Genomic DNA, 21,616 nt, shown 5'->3' on the forward strand with positions numbered 1-21,616 from the left:
ATAATTAAAAAGCTTCCACTTTCAGCAAGTATGCAACATAGCACGCAGTTTGACAAGACACACAGACAGTAATTACAGTGCCAGTGTAGTGAAACAAGGGGAAAATATCTACTTAGACACATACTATCGAAAACTAAAAATGTTCTTTTTAACATGAAAAAGGATGCGTGCACTGCAGAAGTGCCACATATTCATAACGTTCCCTCTCAAATTAGCTCTACCAGAAGAAACAAGCCCCTAGGCACTTTGGAGAGGGTTTTTACCTCCGAGGCACAACCTGGTTGCAGACGGGCTGCACTCAGGTTTGCAGCAGCAGCTGTTCCTGCTTGAGACCCCAGTGGCAGATCAGTGATATTCTGGGACCCCCATAACAAGCATGCCTATTAGAAGAATTTCAGTTTCTGCTGGGTTTGTACGTATAACTGCATAACCCATAGGGTAGCGACCTGCTGGGTCTGTATGTATAAGCCACAGGACAGCCAGTACCTTAGCACGAGCCTGCAGTCATAGCAGTAGCCTAATGCCATAGAGACAGCCCAGGACCGAGGGCTTATCCAGAAACTGCAAGAGCCTGAGACAAATGATACTCTTATCTTGACATTTCCTAAAAGTTTTGCTATTAATTTCAGAGACGTACGAATTTTGTCCCAGCGGATTTTTTATACTGAACTATACAGTAGTTCTCTTGAAAGCATCTCTCACCTATGAAATGCAAAGGGTAAAGAAAAATTTGGTGGTATGTATACAGATACATCCATACTGCTACTATCAGAACTAGATCAAACAGCTACTTACTGTTGGCCTTATTACTACTGTGTCTTAAAGGAGTTTTTAATTATTTATGATAGAAGCACATTATTTTTTCATAAAGAGTTCAGGTTTGTGGGTTATTATTTATTGTACAGATGCACACATGCACACCAGAGCTTGAAAAAAATAAAATGATGTGGTCTGATTGTTTGGCCTTATTGCCAGCATTAAATGATCACAAATGCATTAAGAATGCACACTTATACTCGGCCATATATTCACTGACAAGCTGAAACAGAAAAAGGAGAACAGAAAAACAAAACAAGAATGAAATGGCAACTTTGCAGATACCAGCCTGAGGAGAGCAGAGTTCGGTACTTAACTCTACCAACACTTCCTGCACATCTTGGCCAAGTCATAAGCAGTATCTACCTCAGTTCCCCAGTCTGGAAAATAAAGTAATATTTTCTCTTCTGCTGCTCTTTGTGAGTTTGGAAGATGAATTCTTCAGGGCAAGTATTATCTTTCTGCCACATGTATGTCCAGTACCCAGCACACGAAGGTCCTGAAGAACTACTCAAATGCTAATATTTACTTCAGAAAAATGCTAGATATCAGAAAGGAACTAAGCTAATGCTGCCTTTGAATGTCAACCGCCTGCACTGTCTCTGACACCTTCCCACTTGCGGCACTTCCACGCCTCCCCTCCTACACTGCGTAGTCACTTCCCGTTTCTTCTTGTCTGCTTTCTCCTCTTCCTTCTTCTCCTTGATCAAAATCTATTTCTCTTTTTCAAATATATCTGATATTATTCTCACCTTGCTTTCCTCACTATAGTTATGATGTCCTCTCATCCCACCCAGCTTTCATTTATACTTTCTTCTATGCTTTCTCATTCTGCACGAATGCCAGTGTAACTTAGAAAACTAACAAAAACCTGAGCTTGCTTACAGTCAAAACCCTCTAAGATTTAACTTCAAATGACAAGAAAATCTGAAAGTCTGAAGTATAATACTACCAATATGTCATTAGTGATACAGTTTCTCCTCCTTGGAAGTATTTTCCTGCCAAGTTTTTGCAGAATAGAAAAGAAAAAAAAGATACATTAACAGAAGACAATGGAGAGAAGAAAATAAACTTTTTCTGATATAAAGAGCAAGTTCAAGTCTGTTAGAATCACTATTAGTCAGACATACAGATTTCTATTTAGTCCATTATTGTCTTGTCACATATTCATCACTGGCAGGAAGTATCTCTCCAGCTGGACAGAAGATCACAACTCCCCTTGAATGAGACTGTAAACTGCAACGAGTCACTGCATCGCAACTCCAGGTCTGCTGAACGCTCGGCTTGTGGGTGAAAACAAAGGGCAGACACTAGATACACCCCCATAAATAAAAGAATTAGCATCCTTCTCAGATAGGGGGCAAAAAAGAAACGGAAAATATACCAGAAATGTTCAGTACATTTCATTTTGTTTCCACGCCATATTTTATCTAGTTCAAAGTTCTGTAAAATTTAATGCTTCTCCAAATGATTTTGTCCTTAAGAGACCATAAGAGATTTTACATTGTGACTTTTGTCCAAGTAATGCATATGGCAAAGTAAATTAACGGAGTATAAAGCCAGAAGGGCTCATCAGACCATCTAGTTCAATCTATTTACCTATTACTTGTAAACTTCCCTATTTGAGTGGGAAAAAAGGGATAGGGCAGAACGTTTTGGGATACCATTGAAATAACAGCATACCCAAACATGAAAAAAAAGTATGTTCCTTTTATTCTGTGACTTGAGCATCCTATATGACCAGAATAACCCTGACAGCAATGCAATATCCAATTAACTTAGTTATTTTAGTAGAAAAATCAAAGTGATCACTAGTACTAAATTAATTAGTGTACCCCTTCATTTTACTCTTATTCTCATCAGCTGGTAAATAAAAGTGCCATGAGTGAAACTAAACTGTTATATTTCTCTGGATAGACATTGTACATGCATGTACATAATGCATGCATACCTACACCTATGGTGAGTACCTGTGCAGTGAACTGAAGCTAAGCTTGGACCAGATGTTGTAAAGGACATGAATAGGGCTCTGCCATCTTCTGTTCCAACTTTCCCCATTTCTATCCCATTTTCCATCTTCACATATCCTCTAGTTTTTAAAATTTATGCTAAGCACATTTCTCCTAAACCATTTAAACTGCAGTGAACTAATGCTCTTATCAGTGTCAAAGATGATTAATATGATTTTTTAGTCAAGAACCCTGTTTGCAATGTAAGGGATTAAAGCATAGCAACACTTCCCATAACCCCTCTGATGTGCATATCTGATCTCAGAGACCATGCAGCTTCACTTATGCAAATGATATTAATGAGAAAGTTTATGACAAGGGAGCCAAAAGCACTACCTATGTAGCCATGATTTCAATATATGCACTGCCCTGAAGTTCCCTGAGTATCATTTGTATTATCATTGCTGAAACCTGAAACTAATATAAAAGCTTCTGTGCACATGAATTTTTCAGGAATAATTACCCTGAATTGCAATGTCAAGGACTTGCCCTTCCACCAGAACGCTACCAGTGAGAAATTACAAGGAGGGATAGGGGGTGGGGAAATCACATTTCTTCACTCATGCTACAAATAAGTCATTTATCAATAATAATATTTTTAAACAAGTCAGATTGTTCTAAATATTCTCTAGATACAGAGAGAGAAAGTTAGTGCACCTTGAATATTACTGTGCAAATACAAACAATAATTGACAAACCAAGAATTAATAAGGCCAACACTGACTGAAACAGTGAGATATACTACACCTGAGTTTTAGTTTTCTTCATTTTCTAATCTTGGGATGCAACTTTAGATTTAAATGTTTATTTACATTTAAATATTATACAAATCCATCATAACAATCCTGCCTCAAAGGCCTTCAAACTGAAAGCGTAATAGAGTCAACACAGTACAATTCAGAAAAATAGCAAAATAGTACATAGTAATTATAGCCAGAATATTTCTTACAAAAGTGTATTTTAAAGGTTTAGCCATGCAAAGTCATAAAAAAAAGCAAACTGCCAAGAAATATCTGTCCTAAAGTTAGATTCTCAAAATTTTTTTAAACAAAAGTTAAAATTAACAGAAATGTTCCCTTGCTTTTTTTTTCTTTAATTCTAGAGGAAACAATCTCCTTTAAACAAATAAGTATCCCTCTATAGCCTTGAACCTAAAACACAGCAGTAGCAAGTATCTTAAAGCAAAAAAAAGCGTAAAACTGACTTTATTGAATTTTTGCTCTTCACCATGTGTTTAAAACTTGAAATTAATTCTAGGATTCCAAAAATAAGGGCAATGTGAACAAAGGAACACTAAAAATTGACAAACAGAATAATCAGGAATAAAGACTGGGAAAATCTGGAGTAAAAGGGGGGGGGGATCGATGCACAGAGACACAGAACAGCTTAAACGTAAAAACAAACAGTTTGAAGGGAAAGATTCAGGGAATCAGCCTGGAGGTTTAAGAAAACAGAGAACACTGAGAAGGCTCAGGAAGGACAATTATCGCAGAAGCATGGACTCAGACATCTTTCCAACATACTGAGGGCTGGGAAATGGCATCAAGGGAGCTGAAATGCTGAAGACAAGGGAAGAGTGACAGAAGTGATGAGGTTAACCACCTTAGAGACCACACAGAAGAAAGCAGCAGTAAGAGGAAGAAACTGGAGAGAAAAAGGAACAGCAAATAACTGCAGAATGGATGGGGGACAGAGAGGAGTGAAAAGCTGGCACAATGAATCTGCAACTACAAGGTATTGAGGAGACATCCAGGAAGCTTTATCAGTGAAGGAAAGCAAAAGATTAGGAAAGTAGGTAATTTTTTTAAAAGACATAGGAAGGCCTGCAGGAAAACAGGCAAGATCCCACAGGGGCAATCCGTCGGGAGGCACGGAGCAAGCACTGGGGCAATCAGCACTGAGCACGAGATGTGGAGGACTTACTGCATGCCGCAGGAGGTCGGCACCAAGCGAGTGCAGAAGAGCCCCTGGGGTCCAACCGCCAGCCCCAGGCAAGGGACACTGCTCCCATGCCACCCTGCAGCTCCACAGGCTGCTCAGGACAGCAGCCCTAAGCGGCTGAAACTGAATTCCTGTTGGGCAGATTGGCTTATGTTGCAGATAGGTTTGTCTTACAAGGCTCTTCAGACCTCAAGAGTAAAGCTCTCATCAACGTTTTCATTTGCGTTCTTTTCAGATAGAGTTCAGTTTAACCAAAACTTGCATTTCACAGAGCTTGCCCTCGCCTCTGAACTTAAAAGACTAAACTGCAATCAACAGCAGAGCAGCACCTCGAAGGCTGTCACCACGGAGGCCGCTCTCAGTCCCTGCATAAGGGGGGGTTCCCTGCCAGGGTTGCAGCACAAGCACTTTACTGGATTTCTCCAGGCTTTTCAGTTTTCTTGGAGAGAGTAGCAGCTCTGGGAGCTTTCTCCCTATGTGCACCTTGGGCGGAGGAGGTGGCTCCTCCTGGGTAACAAACATCCACCCTTCTCCAGAGCAGTACCCAAGGCAACACGAGATGCCAGAGAGGTCCAAAGGTGGCTGAGGATTTGCCAGGTGGTGCTTATCTTCTGCAGTATATCACATACAAGCAGCATCAACTTTACTACATTTCTACTAATGTTTCATTAATGTTTCGATTTGCAGAGCTTTCCACCAGATCCCAAAAGATCTGTCCTTTCCCAAGTTTCTTTCTCAGCAGGGCATGATTCATGCTAACAGGACAATTTCCTGCATCACTGGAAGTGGACTGTCAGGCTACTGTACAGAAGCAGTCTCCCGACACTCACAGAATTTGTTATTTATTTATTTATGCAAGGCCCATGCATTTATTCAGTACTGAAACAATTTTCTTGGAGAAACTAATAAGCATGGGGTAAAGCTCTTTATGTGGAAAATGTTTGTATTTTCTACAGCTAGAAACTGCTGCTTTCATGACATTTTAGTTCACTTAAATTATGTGATTCAGTTTACGCACCTGCACCTGACTGCTTCTGATAGGCTTTTTTCTAATTTTATTAATTATAAAAAGCAAAGTTATTATCGCTAAGAAGATTAAAGCAGACCATTCCGCACGATTTCACCAGAACAGAACCAAGAGCTGCATGCGTTCATTTCCTGGTGTCGTAGTTCCAGGGTTTTACTGAAAGCATATCATATTGGAAGGTCTCAGATGCTGAAAAATAATTATACCTATCACATTTGTTAATTACACTGAAAAACAAATCTGCCTACACCTATTTCTCACTAGCAATACTTAGTCTGCGTAGTGTGCGGCACACCAGCTTAGCTCCCTCCAGTCCCTCCATGCTGAGCTTCCAGGGGCACCAGCAGCCTGCCCAGTCTAAGCACAGTATCATACATACGTATTACACCAAGAACATAAGATCATGTCATAGGGACATTTTTGGAAAAAAAAGATTCTATAAATGTCCCTCTGTTTTTAGCACAGTAACAGAAGACTGAACACTGATCTCTTCCCAGTTCATCCTCATGCTTGGGATTTACCTTTATTCTTAATTAAGTTAGCAATGCCCTAGGGAAAGGTTTATGTTTAAAAATGTAAGCTTCAGCCTTTTACTTCCAGACGAGAGTACTAATTGGAACTTGTCTCTTAAGGCCAGCTCGTTGTTTCCTGTCCCCAGAGAGACTCCAGTACTGCATGCTACAGAATAAGACAGTCTAAGTCTAGGGCCTCCATCATTCATCTGAAACTTGGAAATTCAAGCTGTAATTCCTATGCCTGCCAGATATGCTACGCATGAACAAGGATCTATCACTTCTTTTCTTATTGGTTTCACTTGGGATCTATACACACAAATAAAATAGTGCCCTTCTTCTAGACACTGATTTCTTGTCCACCAAAGCTGCAAGCACTTTGCAATAGGACCTTTTTCTCTCCATGCACTTCTGTATTGCCCAACAGAATAAGGCCCTGTCTTTTATTAAGACATCAGATGCTGCAGCTGTAACAGGGATCTGAATTGCCACATGGACATGCAGCAAGGTCATTATCAGCCTTTCTGCACAGTCTCCTACAATGCAAGAGCTCACCCCCACTCCGAAGCACGCTTTTTCCCATTAAGAAAACACCACGGTCCAAATCTAAATCCAGACAAAAAGTGAATATGCTTTGTTAGCATATATAGGGAAAGCTGGGGATACTATTTCGAGAAAGCTATCTTTTTACTACCTTCTCCACCAACACTTCTACTAAGAGCAAAGTTAGAAGAAGGCAGAACTTCTGAAGTTAACAAAACTGAGTTTTTAACTGTTCTGTCATCTGTACTCACTCTGAGTCAAGATTAAGCTATTCCACTATAAAAATACAAATGTTTAACCATTCTTGCAATGCCAGTTCAGCAAAAAACATTATTTTTCCCCTCCTCAAATGGTTACCATATGAAAATTCAAGCACACCTTTTCACCCAAGCCATATAAACCAAAGATCATAAGCTGATCTCTGAAATGCACACATTGCTTTGGATTGCACTAAACTAAACGAACAACATCTTTCTTCATGATGATTGGCAATAATTTAGTATCTTAGAAAAGTAGGGAGGGAAAAACATCAGGATAGGCTAGGATACGACCCAGGCATAACGAGCAAGCACAAAGCATCTGAGCATCCACGCCGTACCCCCTCTCTGGTACCTGCTGAACAGGAACCAGCAGTATCCCCAGGGGGACTCTCTCACACTCACAGGTATTTTTAGCACCTGAAAATAGGGCAGATGCTCTGCTGCCTCGCTGAAATGAGACCACACTCACCACTTCAGAAATACTAGCTGCACCTGTTGGAGGCTTTAGACAGCCCAGTAACATGGAATGTATCAATTTAAGTAGTTAACTATCAGTTTCAGGAAAACCCCAAATGAACTATGAGTTTAACTGGGGGACACTAACCTTGAAAAGTACTTGCCTCAGGTACTCACCTACTTAAGAATAAACAAAGCTAGTCCTAATTCTCAGGATACTTCCATCTTACATACACTACATATTCAGAGATCTTTAGCTTTCACAAAATTTCCTTCCTTTATTTCTTGATTAAATGTTCAATTCAAACAGTGGCACATAGTATAGTTGCGTAATAATAAATTAATTTATAGATGAAATATAAAGCTATTTAATTTCAAATCTTTTTTCCTTCTGCAGTTTAACAAATTGCATGTGAATAAAACTACTTTGAACAGTTCAAGTGTACAGAACACTATTTTTAATTTCTAACTCCAGCTGGAACCAAACTTATGTTAAATATGTTAAACAGATCCACTACTGCTTTAAACAGAGTTCATGATACAACAAGAAGTTATGTTAAATTAATTTATAATCATTACTGAAGCTTGTTCTATCTGCTTATATCAATAAAATAACACCACATTACACAAGCAAAGTTATTGAGACATAAATTCACCGGAATTAGCCTTTAGATTCTTAATCCTCCACATAATCTCATATTTAATTGCGTAGTCAATGGCACTATTTTTGTGTAAAGTTCAGCAAATGCGTAAACCTTTGCATGAGCTTACTTTCTTCTGAAAGAGTGTTTTTGAAGGTTTTTACTATTTGCATTCACATTATGAAGAAATAGTACAGCAAAGTACAAGGCTTCCTGGAACCACTATATTCTCTAAACAAACCACATACAAAGCAGGGGTTTTGGTATTAACAACCCTGCATTGCTCCTAAGAACCCACTGCACTGCGCAGCACAAACCCAGCCCAGAGACACCCCATGTCCCGTGCTCACCATCTACGACGAGCGTGCAAACGGACCGAGACACACAGGCAGTCAGCAAACCCAACATGAGTATCTACACATCAAGCACGGACAGATTCATCGTGAGAGAAGCCTTCAGGAAACGAAATCAGTGGCACGGAGAGCGGTAAGGAGAAACTGTTTTAAATTAAGTAGGCGAATGACAGAAGTTGCCCTTGGCAGCCAGTTGGAGAAGTGTCTGATACCTTGATAGTAATAAATGTAAGGTGAGTTCAGAACTAAGTGCAGAACCCTAAAAACCGAACAGAGACATCCTACATGGGACAAGACAGAGAAAAAGGAGTGCCTGCAATGGCGCAAATGAAGGGCTGACATGGGCACAACGGCAGCGAGTACCAGCAAAACGACATCAACAAACATCAGGATAATTTTCTGAGACAGCACACTAAATGAATAAGCAGGAGAAGAAGGCATTAACAAAGCCAAAGAAAAGAGACCAGAGAAGAGATTTAGCCTCTAACTCAGAGATGTTGCAGAAGTTTGAAGAGACATGAGAAAAAGACTGAAGGATACATCTGAGAAACAACTTAAAAAAAAATAAAAAAGAAAGAACCAGAGAAAGAATACAATAATGCAAAGAAAATAAATAGTAATGACTCTTAGTGGGAGATGGCACTTAGGTTTCAGCAGCATTCAGCACCCTAACAAGAAAAAAGCAAATCACAAAGAACTCAGGATGAAATTAGAAAAGAAAAAAAGAAAAAACAATCTTCCTCCATTCAAAGGGTCTCAGAAAGGCTGCAGCGTAGTGCTGAGAGCCTTAACCAAGTGAGTTTGCACACCAGCTACGAGAGCACAGAGCGCATCACAGCCTGAACCACCCGGGCAAGGGGCAGCCGGGGCATCGCTGCCCTGGTCTTCAGCGTGGAAAACACCTCTAGAGATAAAATGGGGATGCGATGATAACTGAACAAAAATATCACGGCAAAAGTGTGATTTTAAGAAAGACGAGACTACAACATGCTTCCTCTCTCCAAGCAGAAGGATTTGGAGCAAGGCAGGAGATCAAGTGGAAGAGTCGGGAGAAAAATGAGAATTAACATGAAAGAGATGTAATTACTGAAGTAATCAAGGTGGGGAGGAGGGAAGATGAGATGAGAAATATCCGCAACTGTGGCAAAAGACTTGGAAGAGAACCGTGGATAAATGCATGCTACGTTTTGTTACCATGCCCTTCATACTTGTACACCAAAAACACCCTAAGCTTACGTGATGTTTATAGTAAGGCAGCTTTTAATACTAACTATCCTGACAGAACAGTTACAGCCAATGTAAAGAACACCAGTGCTACGCAAGTGCTGTGCAAGCCCTGCACTCTTTTTGATTCTAGTTGTCCAATTTCCTGGACCACTTGCAGTTATTTTCTCAGCTTTTATTATGCAAATCCTTTACGCAGAAGTGAGTAGCTGTTTGCAAATAAAAAAGCTGATAATTATTTTTTTTGTTCCCCTTGACCAAAGTAAGGGAAATTAAAATTTACATGGAAAAGGGAAAAACTTCAAAAGGCTGCTGACCAGCCTAAAAGGTTAAGAGTGCAATTCATTTGCTCCTTTTCTCCCAAATCTCTAAAACATTTGACAGTAATTCTGTAGAAAAAGATTAAGGTTTCGTATTCATTCATACATCAAAATATGAATGCCTTCCTTCCCAAATTAGGCCCTATTTCCGCAGGTCATTCTGCCTTTGTGAGTCCTCCTGCCCAGTTAGAGTCCTACTCCTGTCAATCCACACAAAGTTATGTGCACAGTAGTCTTTCAAGAAAGAAACATACATTAAAAAAATACTGCAGCTTTCCTGCTTCTCAGCAAGGCTCTCTGGAATGAAAGGAGGAAACAGAAGGGAAGCAAAAGCAGATGACAGGAGCTGCAGAAAGGGTTGTTTTGTTTTGGTCTTTTAAAAACACACTAAGCTTTTTCCTTAGGTACTCTTGTCTCATTAGTGTTTTCTGTCCTCTTTCTTTCCAAACTGTAATACTTAACAATTTCAGCACAAAAACAGCTCGAGGACACTTCACGTAAATTCAGCAATAATCAGACCCTTGGCCAATAAACTCTTCACCCTCAGGGTTTATTTGCTGCTAAGCCTTGGCCTGCAGCCTTGGAATTTATTCTGCCTCCACTACAGTTATTTCCTCATAAACAGGAAGCCCCCTCAAATTTTCATTACAGTGAACTCATTTACTTCGTTTGGTGTCAGTCTTATCTCAGGGAGATAAAATTGCGACAACAGGTGTACCCGCGCTAGCCAAAAGGCAAATTGTAGTAAAAGCGGCAAACCCTCCGTGGTCCCTCTGGCAGGGGGGAGAGCCGCAGCGCGGAGGCTGCGGGGGCAGCAGCCCGCCGGGGGGAATCGATGCACGGCTCCAGGCGAGGCCGCGCTGCTCCGGCCAGCACCTCCCCGCTCCCCGCCCCAGCGCCCAGCAACTGACACCCGGGAAGTCCTTGGGAACGCGCGCCACTTCAGAACTCTTTAAGAAAAGGCCGCCCTCCCTGCCTTTTTTTTTTTTTTTTTTTAATTTCTTGTTATTATATCATTATATTAGCGTATCCACCTACATTTAACTAGCTGATATATGCAATTTTAGATGAATCGGTTTGCCAGTGGTACACAACGTACAAACATACCCAATGCACCACTGTCTGTTTTTAAAGAGAACGGTTGGAAGAAAAAAAAAAAAACACAGAAACCACCATGAAGACATCTGACACCAGAATAACGGTCACAATTTCCTACTGTATGAGGAAATCCCTGGTTTCAGTTAAAAACTGAAAAGTTCAGTCATTTCAAGTGCTGCAGAGCTGTTTGTGGTCCTGGGCTTAGGTAAGTGCCTGTTCTCAGCCGTCCCTCAGCTTCCTCCCGCTGTGCCGAGCCCTCTCCCCATCCCCGCCGCACCGCCCTCCGCCACCTCGCAGCTGCGCGTCTCTCCCCCGCTCGCAGCTTCTCACCTTCTCCAGAACATGATGCTCCACAGGGGATGGCAAACAGTTATTTTGCTTTAATATTTGACACAATTTGCAAAGCAGGTTCTTCCCTACAAGCGCAGCGTTTCAGCAACGCAACCCCCAGCCCTTCCTCCCGCTCCCGGGGAAACTTCCCGTCGAGCCCGGCCGCAGCCGAGGCCTCGTCCCGCAAAGCCAAATGCAGAGCAACCCGCTCGCTGAGCTCCCAGGAGCTACCGACAGCCCCGCAACGCAAACCGCGCAGGGGCGCGACAGCCGGCAGGCTCTGCGGGCCTCGTGCTCCGCGCGAGCCTGCGCTGCGCTTGCTGCGAGGGGCCGTCAACCCAGGCGGAAGCTTTCGAGCTCCACCACAACCGTCAACGCTGCCGGGATTTCTAACGGCACCGAAAGGAACCTTCCCCACCGCGACCTCCGTGCCAGCACTCTCCGGTCCCCAAACGCGTCGTGCCAACATCACAAACAAGGAGCACGCTGCACTAAAGAAAACACCACACGCGACCAAAGCACAGATAAACACAACTGCAAGCATCTCGAGTAGAGTATATTGTAGTTTGGGTTAAAAGTATAGGCTAAATTTTACGGACACAGCATATCCTGGTATGTGTAAATACTTGCAATAACAAAAAGAGTCACTTTCAGCTCCCCAGCAAGCCGTCCTTAACTGGATTTGAACAACGACGGTGAAACTCTGAGGTTTCAACGTCTCTGCGAGCATCACGGCTTGAGCACGGCGCTGGCAGCCGCTTGCCTCCGCCAGCTCTTGAGAATTCAAGACTAAAGACAGAAAAACAAGCAAAGGGTTTCACTAATCCTTCTCTCACGGCAGACAGCGAGGCCACCATTAGACTTGCAAACTACCTACACGTATTTTGTAGTGCATGCAACACATGCAATGTTTGCTGGCTACATCCTGATTTTTATATATTCATATATATGGCAGGAATATAGAGGGAAAGCTTAATTTTAAGCTGAGGAATAAATGCAAAGAGCGTGCAATTCTCAAATCGTTTTATCACACGCGGGCAGTCGGGGGCTGCCGCCTCGCCGAGTTTCGCCCAGTTTTGCCGCTAAACCCACAGCGCGGGGCTCCAGCCGCGGCAGCGCCCCGGTGCCGGGCCCAGGCCACCGGCGGGGCTGGCTCCAAGGCCACGGCGCATCCGTCCATCGCCGCGCGCCGCCGGGCAGGGATCGCGCCGGCGAACCCGAATCAGATCTCATGGAGCGTCCAAAATATATATATATATATATATATATATATATATATATATATATTTAATGAAAGAGGAAAAAGCCCCCGAACAGCGCTGCAGAGAGCGAACAGTCCGAGAACGATTCAACTTGTTTCTGCCGTGTTTTCACCTCGACGTTCAGCCGGTTTTTCTCATCGGCTGGATGAAAAGGGGCGTCTGGAGCAAGGCAGCCCCCGGGCTCCCCCCCCCCCCCCCCCGCCCCGCCGCCGCAGCGGCTCTCGGCAGCCCCGCGCGACCCGCCGCGAACGCGGGGCGCCGAGCCGGGCCGGCTCCTCAGCGCCCCGGGACCCCCGGGACCCCCCCGGGACCCCCCCGGGACCCCCCCCGGGACCCCCCGGACCCCCGGCCGCCGCCGCCGCGCGCTCCCTCGCGCCGCACCTGGCGCCCCCCGGACCGTTAGCCGCGGCCGCGGCGCCTCAGGGCGCGAAGGGCGGCGGCGGGCGGTACCTGGGCTCGGGCAGGGTGATCTTCTTGCTGGCCCTGGCCGCCGGGGTGCTCTTGCTCTTCTCCATCGCCATCAGGTAGCTGACATCGGCCAGCACCGCCTCCAGGTCCGCCATGTTCCCGCCGCCGCCGCCGCCGCCGCCGCCGGGCTGCAGATGGAGGCTCGGCCGGGGGCAGCCGCCCCCGAGCGCGGCGGGTTGGCGGCGGCGAGCGCGGCGAGAGCGGCGAGCGCGGCGGGCCGCTGCCCCCTCCCGCCCGCCCCGGCTCCGCCGCCCGGCGCGGCTGCGCGCGCGGCGCGGCGCCGGCTCAGCGGCCGCCTCCCGCCCGCCCGCAGCGCCCGCCCGCAGCGCCCGGGGGTGGCCGCGCCGCCGGCCCCTGCGCGCCCTCAGCGCCGCGCCGCGCCGGGCGGAGGGCGGGAAACCCCCGCCGCGCGGCCGAGCGCCGCCTCCGCCCCGCCGCCGCCGCCCGCTCCGCCCTCCGCGCAGCCGGCGCGGGGCCCTGCGGCCGCCGCTCAGCGCGCGGCCGCCGCCGCCGAGCCCATGGCGGCCGCCGGGCAGCCCCGGCGCGGCGCTGCGCGGCCGCGGGCGAGCGGGGGCTGCCCCGGCCCCGGCCCCGGCGGCGGCGAGGCGGCGCCGCGGCCGCTGCGAAAACGCGGACCTGGATCGCCGGGCGCGGCGGAGCGGGCCGCGCCGCGCCGCGGGTTTGTCCCACGCGTGGCCGGCGGCGCGCGTGGCCGGACCGCGCGCGCGCGCGCCACCGCGCCCCCTCGCCTTCCTCTTGGAAACTGATCTCCCCCTGTTTCGGGTTATCGCAACGTAAGAGAGCACGGGTGGGAATTAACGCGGCCGGACACGGCTCCGCCGGCGCCCACGGAAAGCGTGCTGCCCGCGAGGGCCGGCGCCAAGCGGGTCCACGCGTGCACGCCGCCGCGGGGCGCTGGCTGGCGAGGAGCAGGCCTCACGTGGGAGCGCGCCGCGCGGCTCCCCGCCTCCGCGCCCCGCCGTCCTCGCCGCTGTCGGGCGCGTATGCAGATTGGAGTTTCTTTCCTCTCTGAATTCCTTCAAATATGTCATAAATAATTGGCTCAATGAAAGGCTAAGTCAATGACAAGTCTGAAGTTTCAAACTCAGCTTGTTTTGAGCTCTTTTCAAGCGCCGCCACTCCTCCTTCCTACTTCTTTATGAAAGTTAATGATCTGATTAAAGCTGGGTAAAGTATACGGCTGGGAGGATTTCGCAGTAGGGCTCATTACGAACTGCCTGGGAACCCGCTTTTTTGTTGAAAACGTCAATCGAAACCAACACTTTTCACCAGAAGGTATCAACGGAGAAAGGTTTCCCACGGGCAGGGCGCAGCCGGCGCGGTGCCCACGGCCGCCCAGGGTCTCTCCCTCGCGCCCTTCCCGCCAGCCCTGCCCAGAGGATCCTCCGGCTCTGGATAAAACATCGGAAGCTGTGGTTTTTGTTCATAAATTCATTGAGCTGGCGGTGAAAACGGGCTCTGGCTTGGGGGCTGTAGCTTAGTTTCCCTAAATCCTAAGGCTCAGAGCTCAGTCTGGACCCCGTTCTCCTAGTCTGAAGTTTATCTCGGTGTCTTAACACCAGTTCTCTTTTTTGGAGTTCCTGTAACCAGACAGACATTACACCTGGGTACAGTTATTCCAGCTTTTTTTTTAAGGTATTGTGTGCCATAAGGCTCAGCCTGGAGAGGAGCTGGGAATGGCTCTTCCCCCAGCCTGCCTGAACACTTACCCTCTAGTTTTCCTGCTGTCCTAGTGTTTTCTTTGAAATTATTAATGCACATACAGGTACACATCCTATTACTGTCTAATTAGTTGTAAATGTGTAAGTATATATGATGAGCTTCACTGTAAAGTGCTAATTTACTGACTAAGGCAAAAAAGGGGTCTGTGCCTCATCTATAGAATCCTATTATTTCATAGTTTTAGCATTTTTAAGAAGTTTTGATGAGAAAGGCTGATACTATCTAACAATGGGTCTAAAACTATTTGATCCACTCTTGTAAGGAATATTCTGTTTTTTTTCCACCTGGGATTAAACACATGCCACCCTTACGACACTTTTACCCTGTGTGCTTGACCAGGCACGTGCATTTTGCTGACTCTTTCAAAGGGATACTGAAGTTACAGCTCTTGCAATCCCGCTGTCCTCATTCACCATTCAGTTAGAAAGAAGCACAAAGATATTTTACAGAAAGAACGAGTTTTCATTTCCTGAAATGGGGTCAGGGAAAGAAGCAGCAGAACTGCAATGTGGTTGTCATAGCTGACCTGACACGGTAGTGTTGCTAAAAACCAAAATCACGATGCAATCTCATAGAGGAGAAGAAGAAACAAATAGAAATGCATTAATGCCTGCCTAGCACCGCCTTTTTGAAGAAAGTCCTTCTGTTTTCTAAAATATTTAAATGACTTTAGAATGATAACAATTGCAATAATGGCCAAGAAAATGCCACTTAGGATTCATAATGTTCTCCTTTTATTTCTGAACTATGTTTTTACTATTTTTATCTGGATATTATTGTAACGTACACTTCAAAGAGATTATTTGTCACAATTTCTAGGAAGTCATGTTTAAAAATGTCGAATACTAAAACTCAGTTAAAGAATTTGTTCTCTTCTTGATGCTTTTGGCTTTTTATTGATGCTAGCGCACATGTAGCAGCAGCTAGAACCAAAATATTGGTGGTATAAGAAAGCCCAAAATATTGGGTATAAGAAATGGTGTTCTCTTCACAATTTATTCCAAAAGTGTATTTGTAATGCTCTGAGGTCAGTAAGAGGAAAGTTTTTCTTTTATGGTTACAGAAAAAGAACAGGAACCGCATTTGAGCAGGTACATGGAAGTAGCAGCTGTAGTTGAAAGAAGCCCAGAGGTTAGAGGGGAAACACCATGAAGATACGGTGATTACAAAAGTAGCAAAAGCAAAGGTATTATAATTTTGCCCAACGTACCTCCACTCTTCTCCAAAATATCTCCCAAAAGCAAAAGCAAAGTCTGTTAAGAAGAATTAAAAAACAGAACAACATGAGCATGTTTGCAGTAATTGACCAGAAAAGCAAAATGTGTTATTTTCAGCCTGTGTTCTGAAAAATAACTTTTAAAATATCGATTAAAAAAAAAGAAAAAGGATTCAGCCTGTGAATAGCACATCACTGAATTAATAACTTCCATGCAGGTTAATACTGATGGCCCCACGCTGCTGCCTTCCCCAATGCAGTCCTTCACGTAGGGGAAAAAGCAGGCAAGGGCGTCCGCAGCCCTGCGTTGTTACTTTGCATCCCTTCCTTATCTCCGATTACCGTTAGCTCTCTTCCAAAAGCATCCGTAGCTTCACCTTGCAGCTTCCTTACCTGGCGAGGTGAAGGCACTTCTGGTTAGCAGAGGTCAAAGGAGACTTTTTTAAGCTGACTGGAGAAACGCTGCTCCAGAACGGGGAGAGGGAAGAGCATGCGTGGGTGTGTGTGCGTGCTGTCTGCGTGTGCTCGCAGCTGGTGCCCGGCGCGCGCGGCTGGAAGACGGTACGCTCGAGCCGAGCCCGCGGAGGTGGCTTCCCGCACGTCAGCCAAGGCGACGATGCTGTTCAGGCATTGAAAGAGTGTCGCACGTACCCGTTGCAGGGGCCAAAAGCTCCTGGATACTGCCCCGTGTGCCTGCCTTTGGAAGCACGAGTTTCTCCGGCCATTTCTGTAAGATTTCCACGTTTAATTTGGCTCTGGAGGTGCTCTGCTTCACAGAATGGCGGACGGTATTACCGAGAGGAACGGGTCAAAAGTAGATTTGTAAGTGCTTCCTATACCAACCCCGTCACATCAAGACAATGATGCAAAACAGGACCGAGGTATCCTTTCCGCTGCCTTCACGCTTGTGGAAAATCCGATACTAGACGCAATCTCTGCTGCGCTGTGTGCCTGATGGTGACAGTATTCCACTTGAGGGGAAAGGTCATGTTAGAAATTACTGAATGGCATTTTTAAAAATATTTCTAATGTTAATATTATCATAGGTACATGTAGTTTTGAGATTAAGAATATTAGGTGGTGGTTACCTTCAGTTACCTCCGTGTAATGCTGCTGCCTACGGAGGGAGCGAGCAAGCGAGCAGAAATCTCCTCCAGCCCCGGCTCTTCGCAGCGGTGCTGTGGGAGTAAATTGCATTTGCAGGTGATGGATCCAGGTGGGTTCTGATTCTCAGCGGTTTGTCGGTGTAATAGCCAAGCTGGGAGCTTGCGCTTTGCTGCTTCCTCTACTTCGGTATTAACTTGACTGGAGCGCGCTAGCTCGCGTGGCTGGGACAGGAGGACTGCGCTCGCCACGCACCGTTTATCGAGCTCGGCTCTCCCAGACACGTCAAAGCGGGTTCCTACCGAGGGGCTGCCTTGAAAAGCCAACGACGGTAGCTGCTCCTTGGTGAGTTTGGGGGAGGATTCTTTAGTTAACAGCAAAGTGCCCAACGGACAGGAGGAGATAAATAAATGCAAACTGTTCTTGCTTACGATTAGGAAAAATGGGAAACTTAGGGCACAGGGAAGCTCTCCCAGCACGGACCTCACCACCGCCGGACCGAAGTGCTACGGCAGCGTTAGCCCTCTTCAGATTTGGTAAACACAGTTCACCGACGTTTTCACAGCTCGTATAGCATGAAGTGTTCCAAAACTATCATTTAGGAATTAAATAAGCACAAAACTCTGATCACTCTTATCTCTGTCGGGAGAAAAGGACTTTGCAGCAGTTTCCCGCACCTCCAGGAGCAGAGTCAGATTTGCTGGGCACCGCGGTGGCTTTAGCCTCTCTGCCGGCCGGCGCCGGCACACGTCCGCGGGACGGAGCGGCGCGAGAGGCACGGCCAGGCCGAGCGGTCGGCGTCCTGCGCAGCACCCGCACCGCGTCGGTGCCGCGTCCCATCCCCTTCACGCGCTTCCTCGAGCTCCACCAGCGCGTAGCGAGAGGCAATATTGCAGACAAATAGGATAATTAGCAGCCGTTGCTGCTGCAGCCGCCTTTATTCACCGACCGCTCCAGAAGGAGCGATTCTGCAGACAACAGCTCTGCCTCCCCAGTGCCGTCGCGTGGGGCCCCCGCGCCTCGGGGAGGGGACCGAGCGCCGCCGGTCTGTCCTCCTGGAGAGCGGTCCTCCTCGCCACGCTCCTCCGGCTTTCTCCTGGATACTCTTAACGAAGACGCTTCAACCGCTGCTCGTAGGTAAAGCACTTAATGTAATTTGTCATCACCACATTCCTTTCTGCAATTAGCTGACACTATGATGAGGCCAAGTTTTAATTAGGAAATAAAAGGTAATTAAATTATCAAAAGTATTATGCACCACCAAACATTCGTGCTTTAATAGTCTGACTTGTAATAAGGTCCTCTGGGGATAGAGATTAGAGCGGAGTCAAGAGCCATGCCGTTTCCGAAGTCTTGGGGAGAGAGGTGCGGGTCCTGCAGTTTTCAGCTCTACCACTTCTCTTCTCTTACTACTGTAATAAAAGCGTCTTGCAGACACTTTCCTCTCTAGGTTTTCTTAAACCAACACGCCACTTAAGAATCTCCTGTTCTCTGTCTTCGTCTTTCCTCGGTCGGCTCTGTAATTCTTGGTTCTGTGACTCGTCGTCAGGTCCCGGCTCGCCGGTGGCCGGTGTTTTCTCCCAGCAGCGGCGGGGAGGTGAGCAGCTGCCGCCGGCCCGGGCGGCCGCGTCCTGCGTGCGCCGGACTCCCCTGGGGTCGGGCCGCCTGGCGTTTAACCTCCAAAACGTTCCCACTGGGGCGGCTCGGAAGAGTCTCAGAGTCTCTTGCTGGAGCAGCAAATCACGGAGGCTCTGCTGAGGCCAGCAGGAGCTCGAGTCCCTTCTGCTCTATTTCGTGGCAATGCCTGGCTGGACTCGTGCCTCTGCTTAATACTCCAGGAGGAAATATTTGTTCTTCGAAGTTGACTGAAATGATTTTAGCAGTGTATTTTTATCAAAATAAATTCTGAAGAAATAATGAATCTAATTCAGATGATGGCAACATCAGAACGTATCCTTCTGGCCCCTAGCTAATCAGATGTCCTGTGTGGCTGGCAATCTCCAGTACAAATCACGTCCTAAGAACTGGGGCCCAAATCCCGAGCCGAGGTTGATTTTTACAGCTCCACCGGCGTTCGCGGGCCGGTACGGACGCGCGCCTCCCAGGCGCCTGCCCCTCAGCCCTGCTGGAGCTCGCGCCGCCCCATTTGAGCGGTCTATGTCCATCAGCACTAATTATAGTAATAATCCTCTTCTGCAGCAGGTTAACAGCTACTGATGTCATGTACTGCCCGGAGTCCAAGGCAGTATTAGATTCTACATTTGTCATAGATGGATGGCCGGGCTTTTGAGTTGGAGAAAAGCAACAATAATAAATGGTACAATTTAGACTCTGACAGTACACAGAAAGAAGTTGCATTGAATTATTACTACTGTAGCCATGAGAATATTAGTACATCTGAAGGAAAGTCCTCCTCAGCCTCAAACACTGAGCCCACAGGGGTTGAGTCCCTCTCCCGGTGAGGAGGGTGCAAGGTTGTCTCCTGCACCAGCCTCAGCCAAGGAGCTGGTCGCTCCCCAGGAGCTGAGCTGACAGTTTGGTCGGATTGGTCTCATTCATAGTTACTAACGGTCGTCAATAGCAGTAATAAACTTGGTCACTAAATAAATGCTTAAATACTCCACAGGAGCCAAGCTGCCTGGTTTGTGTACCAGCACTTCTCACAACCTGGGACTCCTCGTCATGTACCCACAGCCCTAAAAAATTTTAACATGGCATGCACGTCAGGCAAAGCGCTAATGCGACAGCCCAAAGCCACGAGGAATCCCAGGCAGGTCCATCGCTTTCTGGTCTCCCCAGCTTGATAGAGACCAGCTAAAACCATCCTGCATGCTCTTAACATGAGTGACTGCTCTGTGATCCCTGTCTTAGGGAAGAATTTCACTTTGAGGGGATAGTCACAGAAACAGTGTTTTCAGGACTCCTCACACAGACCAAATTTGTCTTTCAGATTATTGCACATTGAACCTTTCCTCTGGGCTAACCAGGCACCCGGACTAACCCCTCCGCGTGGCAGCTCCAGTGTTAGATGCTGGAACCTTGAACAGTTGATTTCACGCAGTTACTCTGCATGTCCACAATTACGTACACAAACGATTTTTTAAATTTTGAATGACAAAAATTTCCAACCTCAAAGCAAGCTAATGGGCAACTCGGGGCCAGCAGGAGGCAAAACACTTAGACGAAAAGATGGCTGGAAAATTAATTCACTAAAAGATGAACTTTCTAAAAAGCATAAATAAATTGTCATGTGATGCAGGAATTCCTGCATTATTAAGATATTTGGAAAAATGGCTGAGCACAAAGTGGCCAAATTTAAGCAGTGCAAACTTACAAAGAGACTTAAAAAAAAAAAAAAAAAAAAAAAAAAAAAAAAAAAACACAAAAAAACTCTCTCTTTCTCTCTTTAAATAAGCATACTGTTCCTTCCTTTGGAATCACTCTCGATTTTTAAGAGTCTCTACTATTTATTTCCCTTGACTTCCTTTCAGTGAAGGAATGGAAACAGGCATGAACAAAAACATTGAATGTCATGGAGAAAATACAGAGTTTTAAAGGCACAAAAATGGATAGGAAATGGCTGTTCATTGCCACTGAACTTCCCTGCAGGAGTACACCGACTGAGCAGAAAGGGCTGTGCAGGCTCAGGTGAAAACCAAGAGTGAAGTAGTGCAGAAGGAGCCTGGTCCTGTCTTTCCCTGCCTGCCTTTGCTTCAGCTTCCTCCTGTGTTTAATTCTGACCAGGAACCAAAATGCAACTTTCCACCACTCACACAAGTATCTGAGTTAGTGAGTAATGAAATCAACCCTTCCTTCACCTGACAAATAAAGTGGAACAGCTCCAACAAGATGCAGAGAAAGACCCAACCAACCACCAGGCACCTCCAAGCAGCTAGTAATATGGCATGTATCCTTTTTTTCTTTTTTTAAATACATTTTGATTTTGTCCTCCAGCAGAATAGGAAGAAACCAAATATCTTAAGAAGTCAAAGGGATGGGAAAGCTAGCTCTGGCTCATCTCCAAAAATGCAGACTGCTTTCCCCAGGACACAATACCGGTAGCGAGGCAGGTTGGCATGAACCTATCACCGAAAGGACGCGATGTGGTCCGAGCCAAGGACTGAACCGATCTGCATGGACTAAAGGTCCCAGCTCTTACTCACCTCACTTCCAAGTACTGTTTTCTCCTCAGCGAGAGATCATGAACCAAAAGTTCTCCGAGGGGCTTCCTGGTGAAGAGCTTAAGAGCATCAGTTCAAGATCCAAGCATTATGGGCTAAGCCTCATAATTTA

General features: G+C 46.3%; 1 protein-coding gene across 1 annotated transcript in view; it reads right to left on the minus strand.

Moving 5' to 3' along the window:
- The window catches only part of GRK3 (G protein-coupled receptor kinase 3), a 74,381-nt gene extending 60,944 nt beyond the window's left edge, over positions 1 to 13,437 (minus strand). Inside the window, exon 1 of the mRNA XM_062589750.1 lies at positions 13,243 to 13,437. Within this exon, the coding sequence (XP_062445734.1) occupies positions 13,243 to 13,355 (113 nt within the window). The 5' untranslated portion in view covers positions 13,356 to 13,437. The remainder of the gene's footprint in view (positions 1 to 13,242) is intronic.
- Positions 13,438 to 21,616: the final 8,179 nt, after the last annotated feature.

The sequence above is a fragment of the Rhea pennata genome, chromosome 17 (assembly GCF_028389875.1).
Source record: "Rhea pennata isolate bPtePen1 chromosome 17, bPtePen1.pri, whole genome shotgun sequence".
Classification (NCBI taxonomy): Eukaryota; Metazoa; Chordata; class Aves; order Rheiformes; family Rheidae; genus Rhea; species Rhea pennata.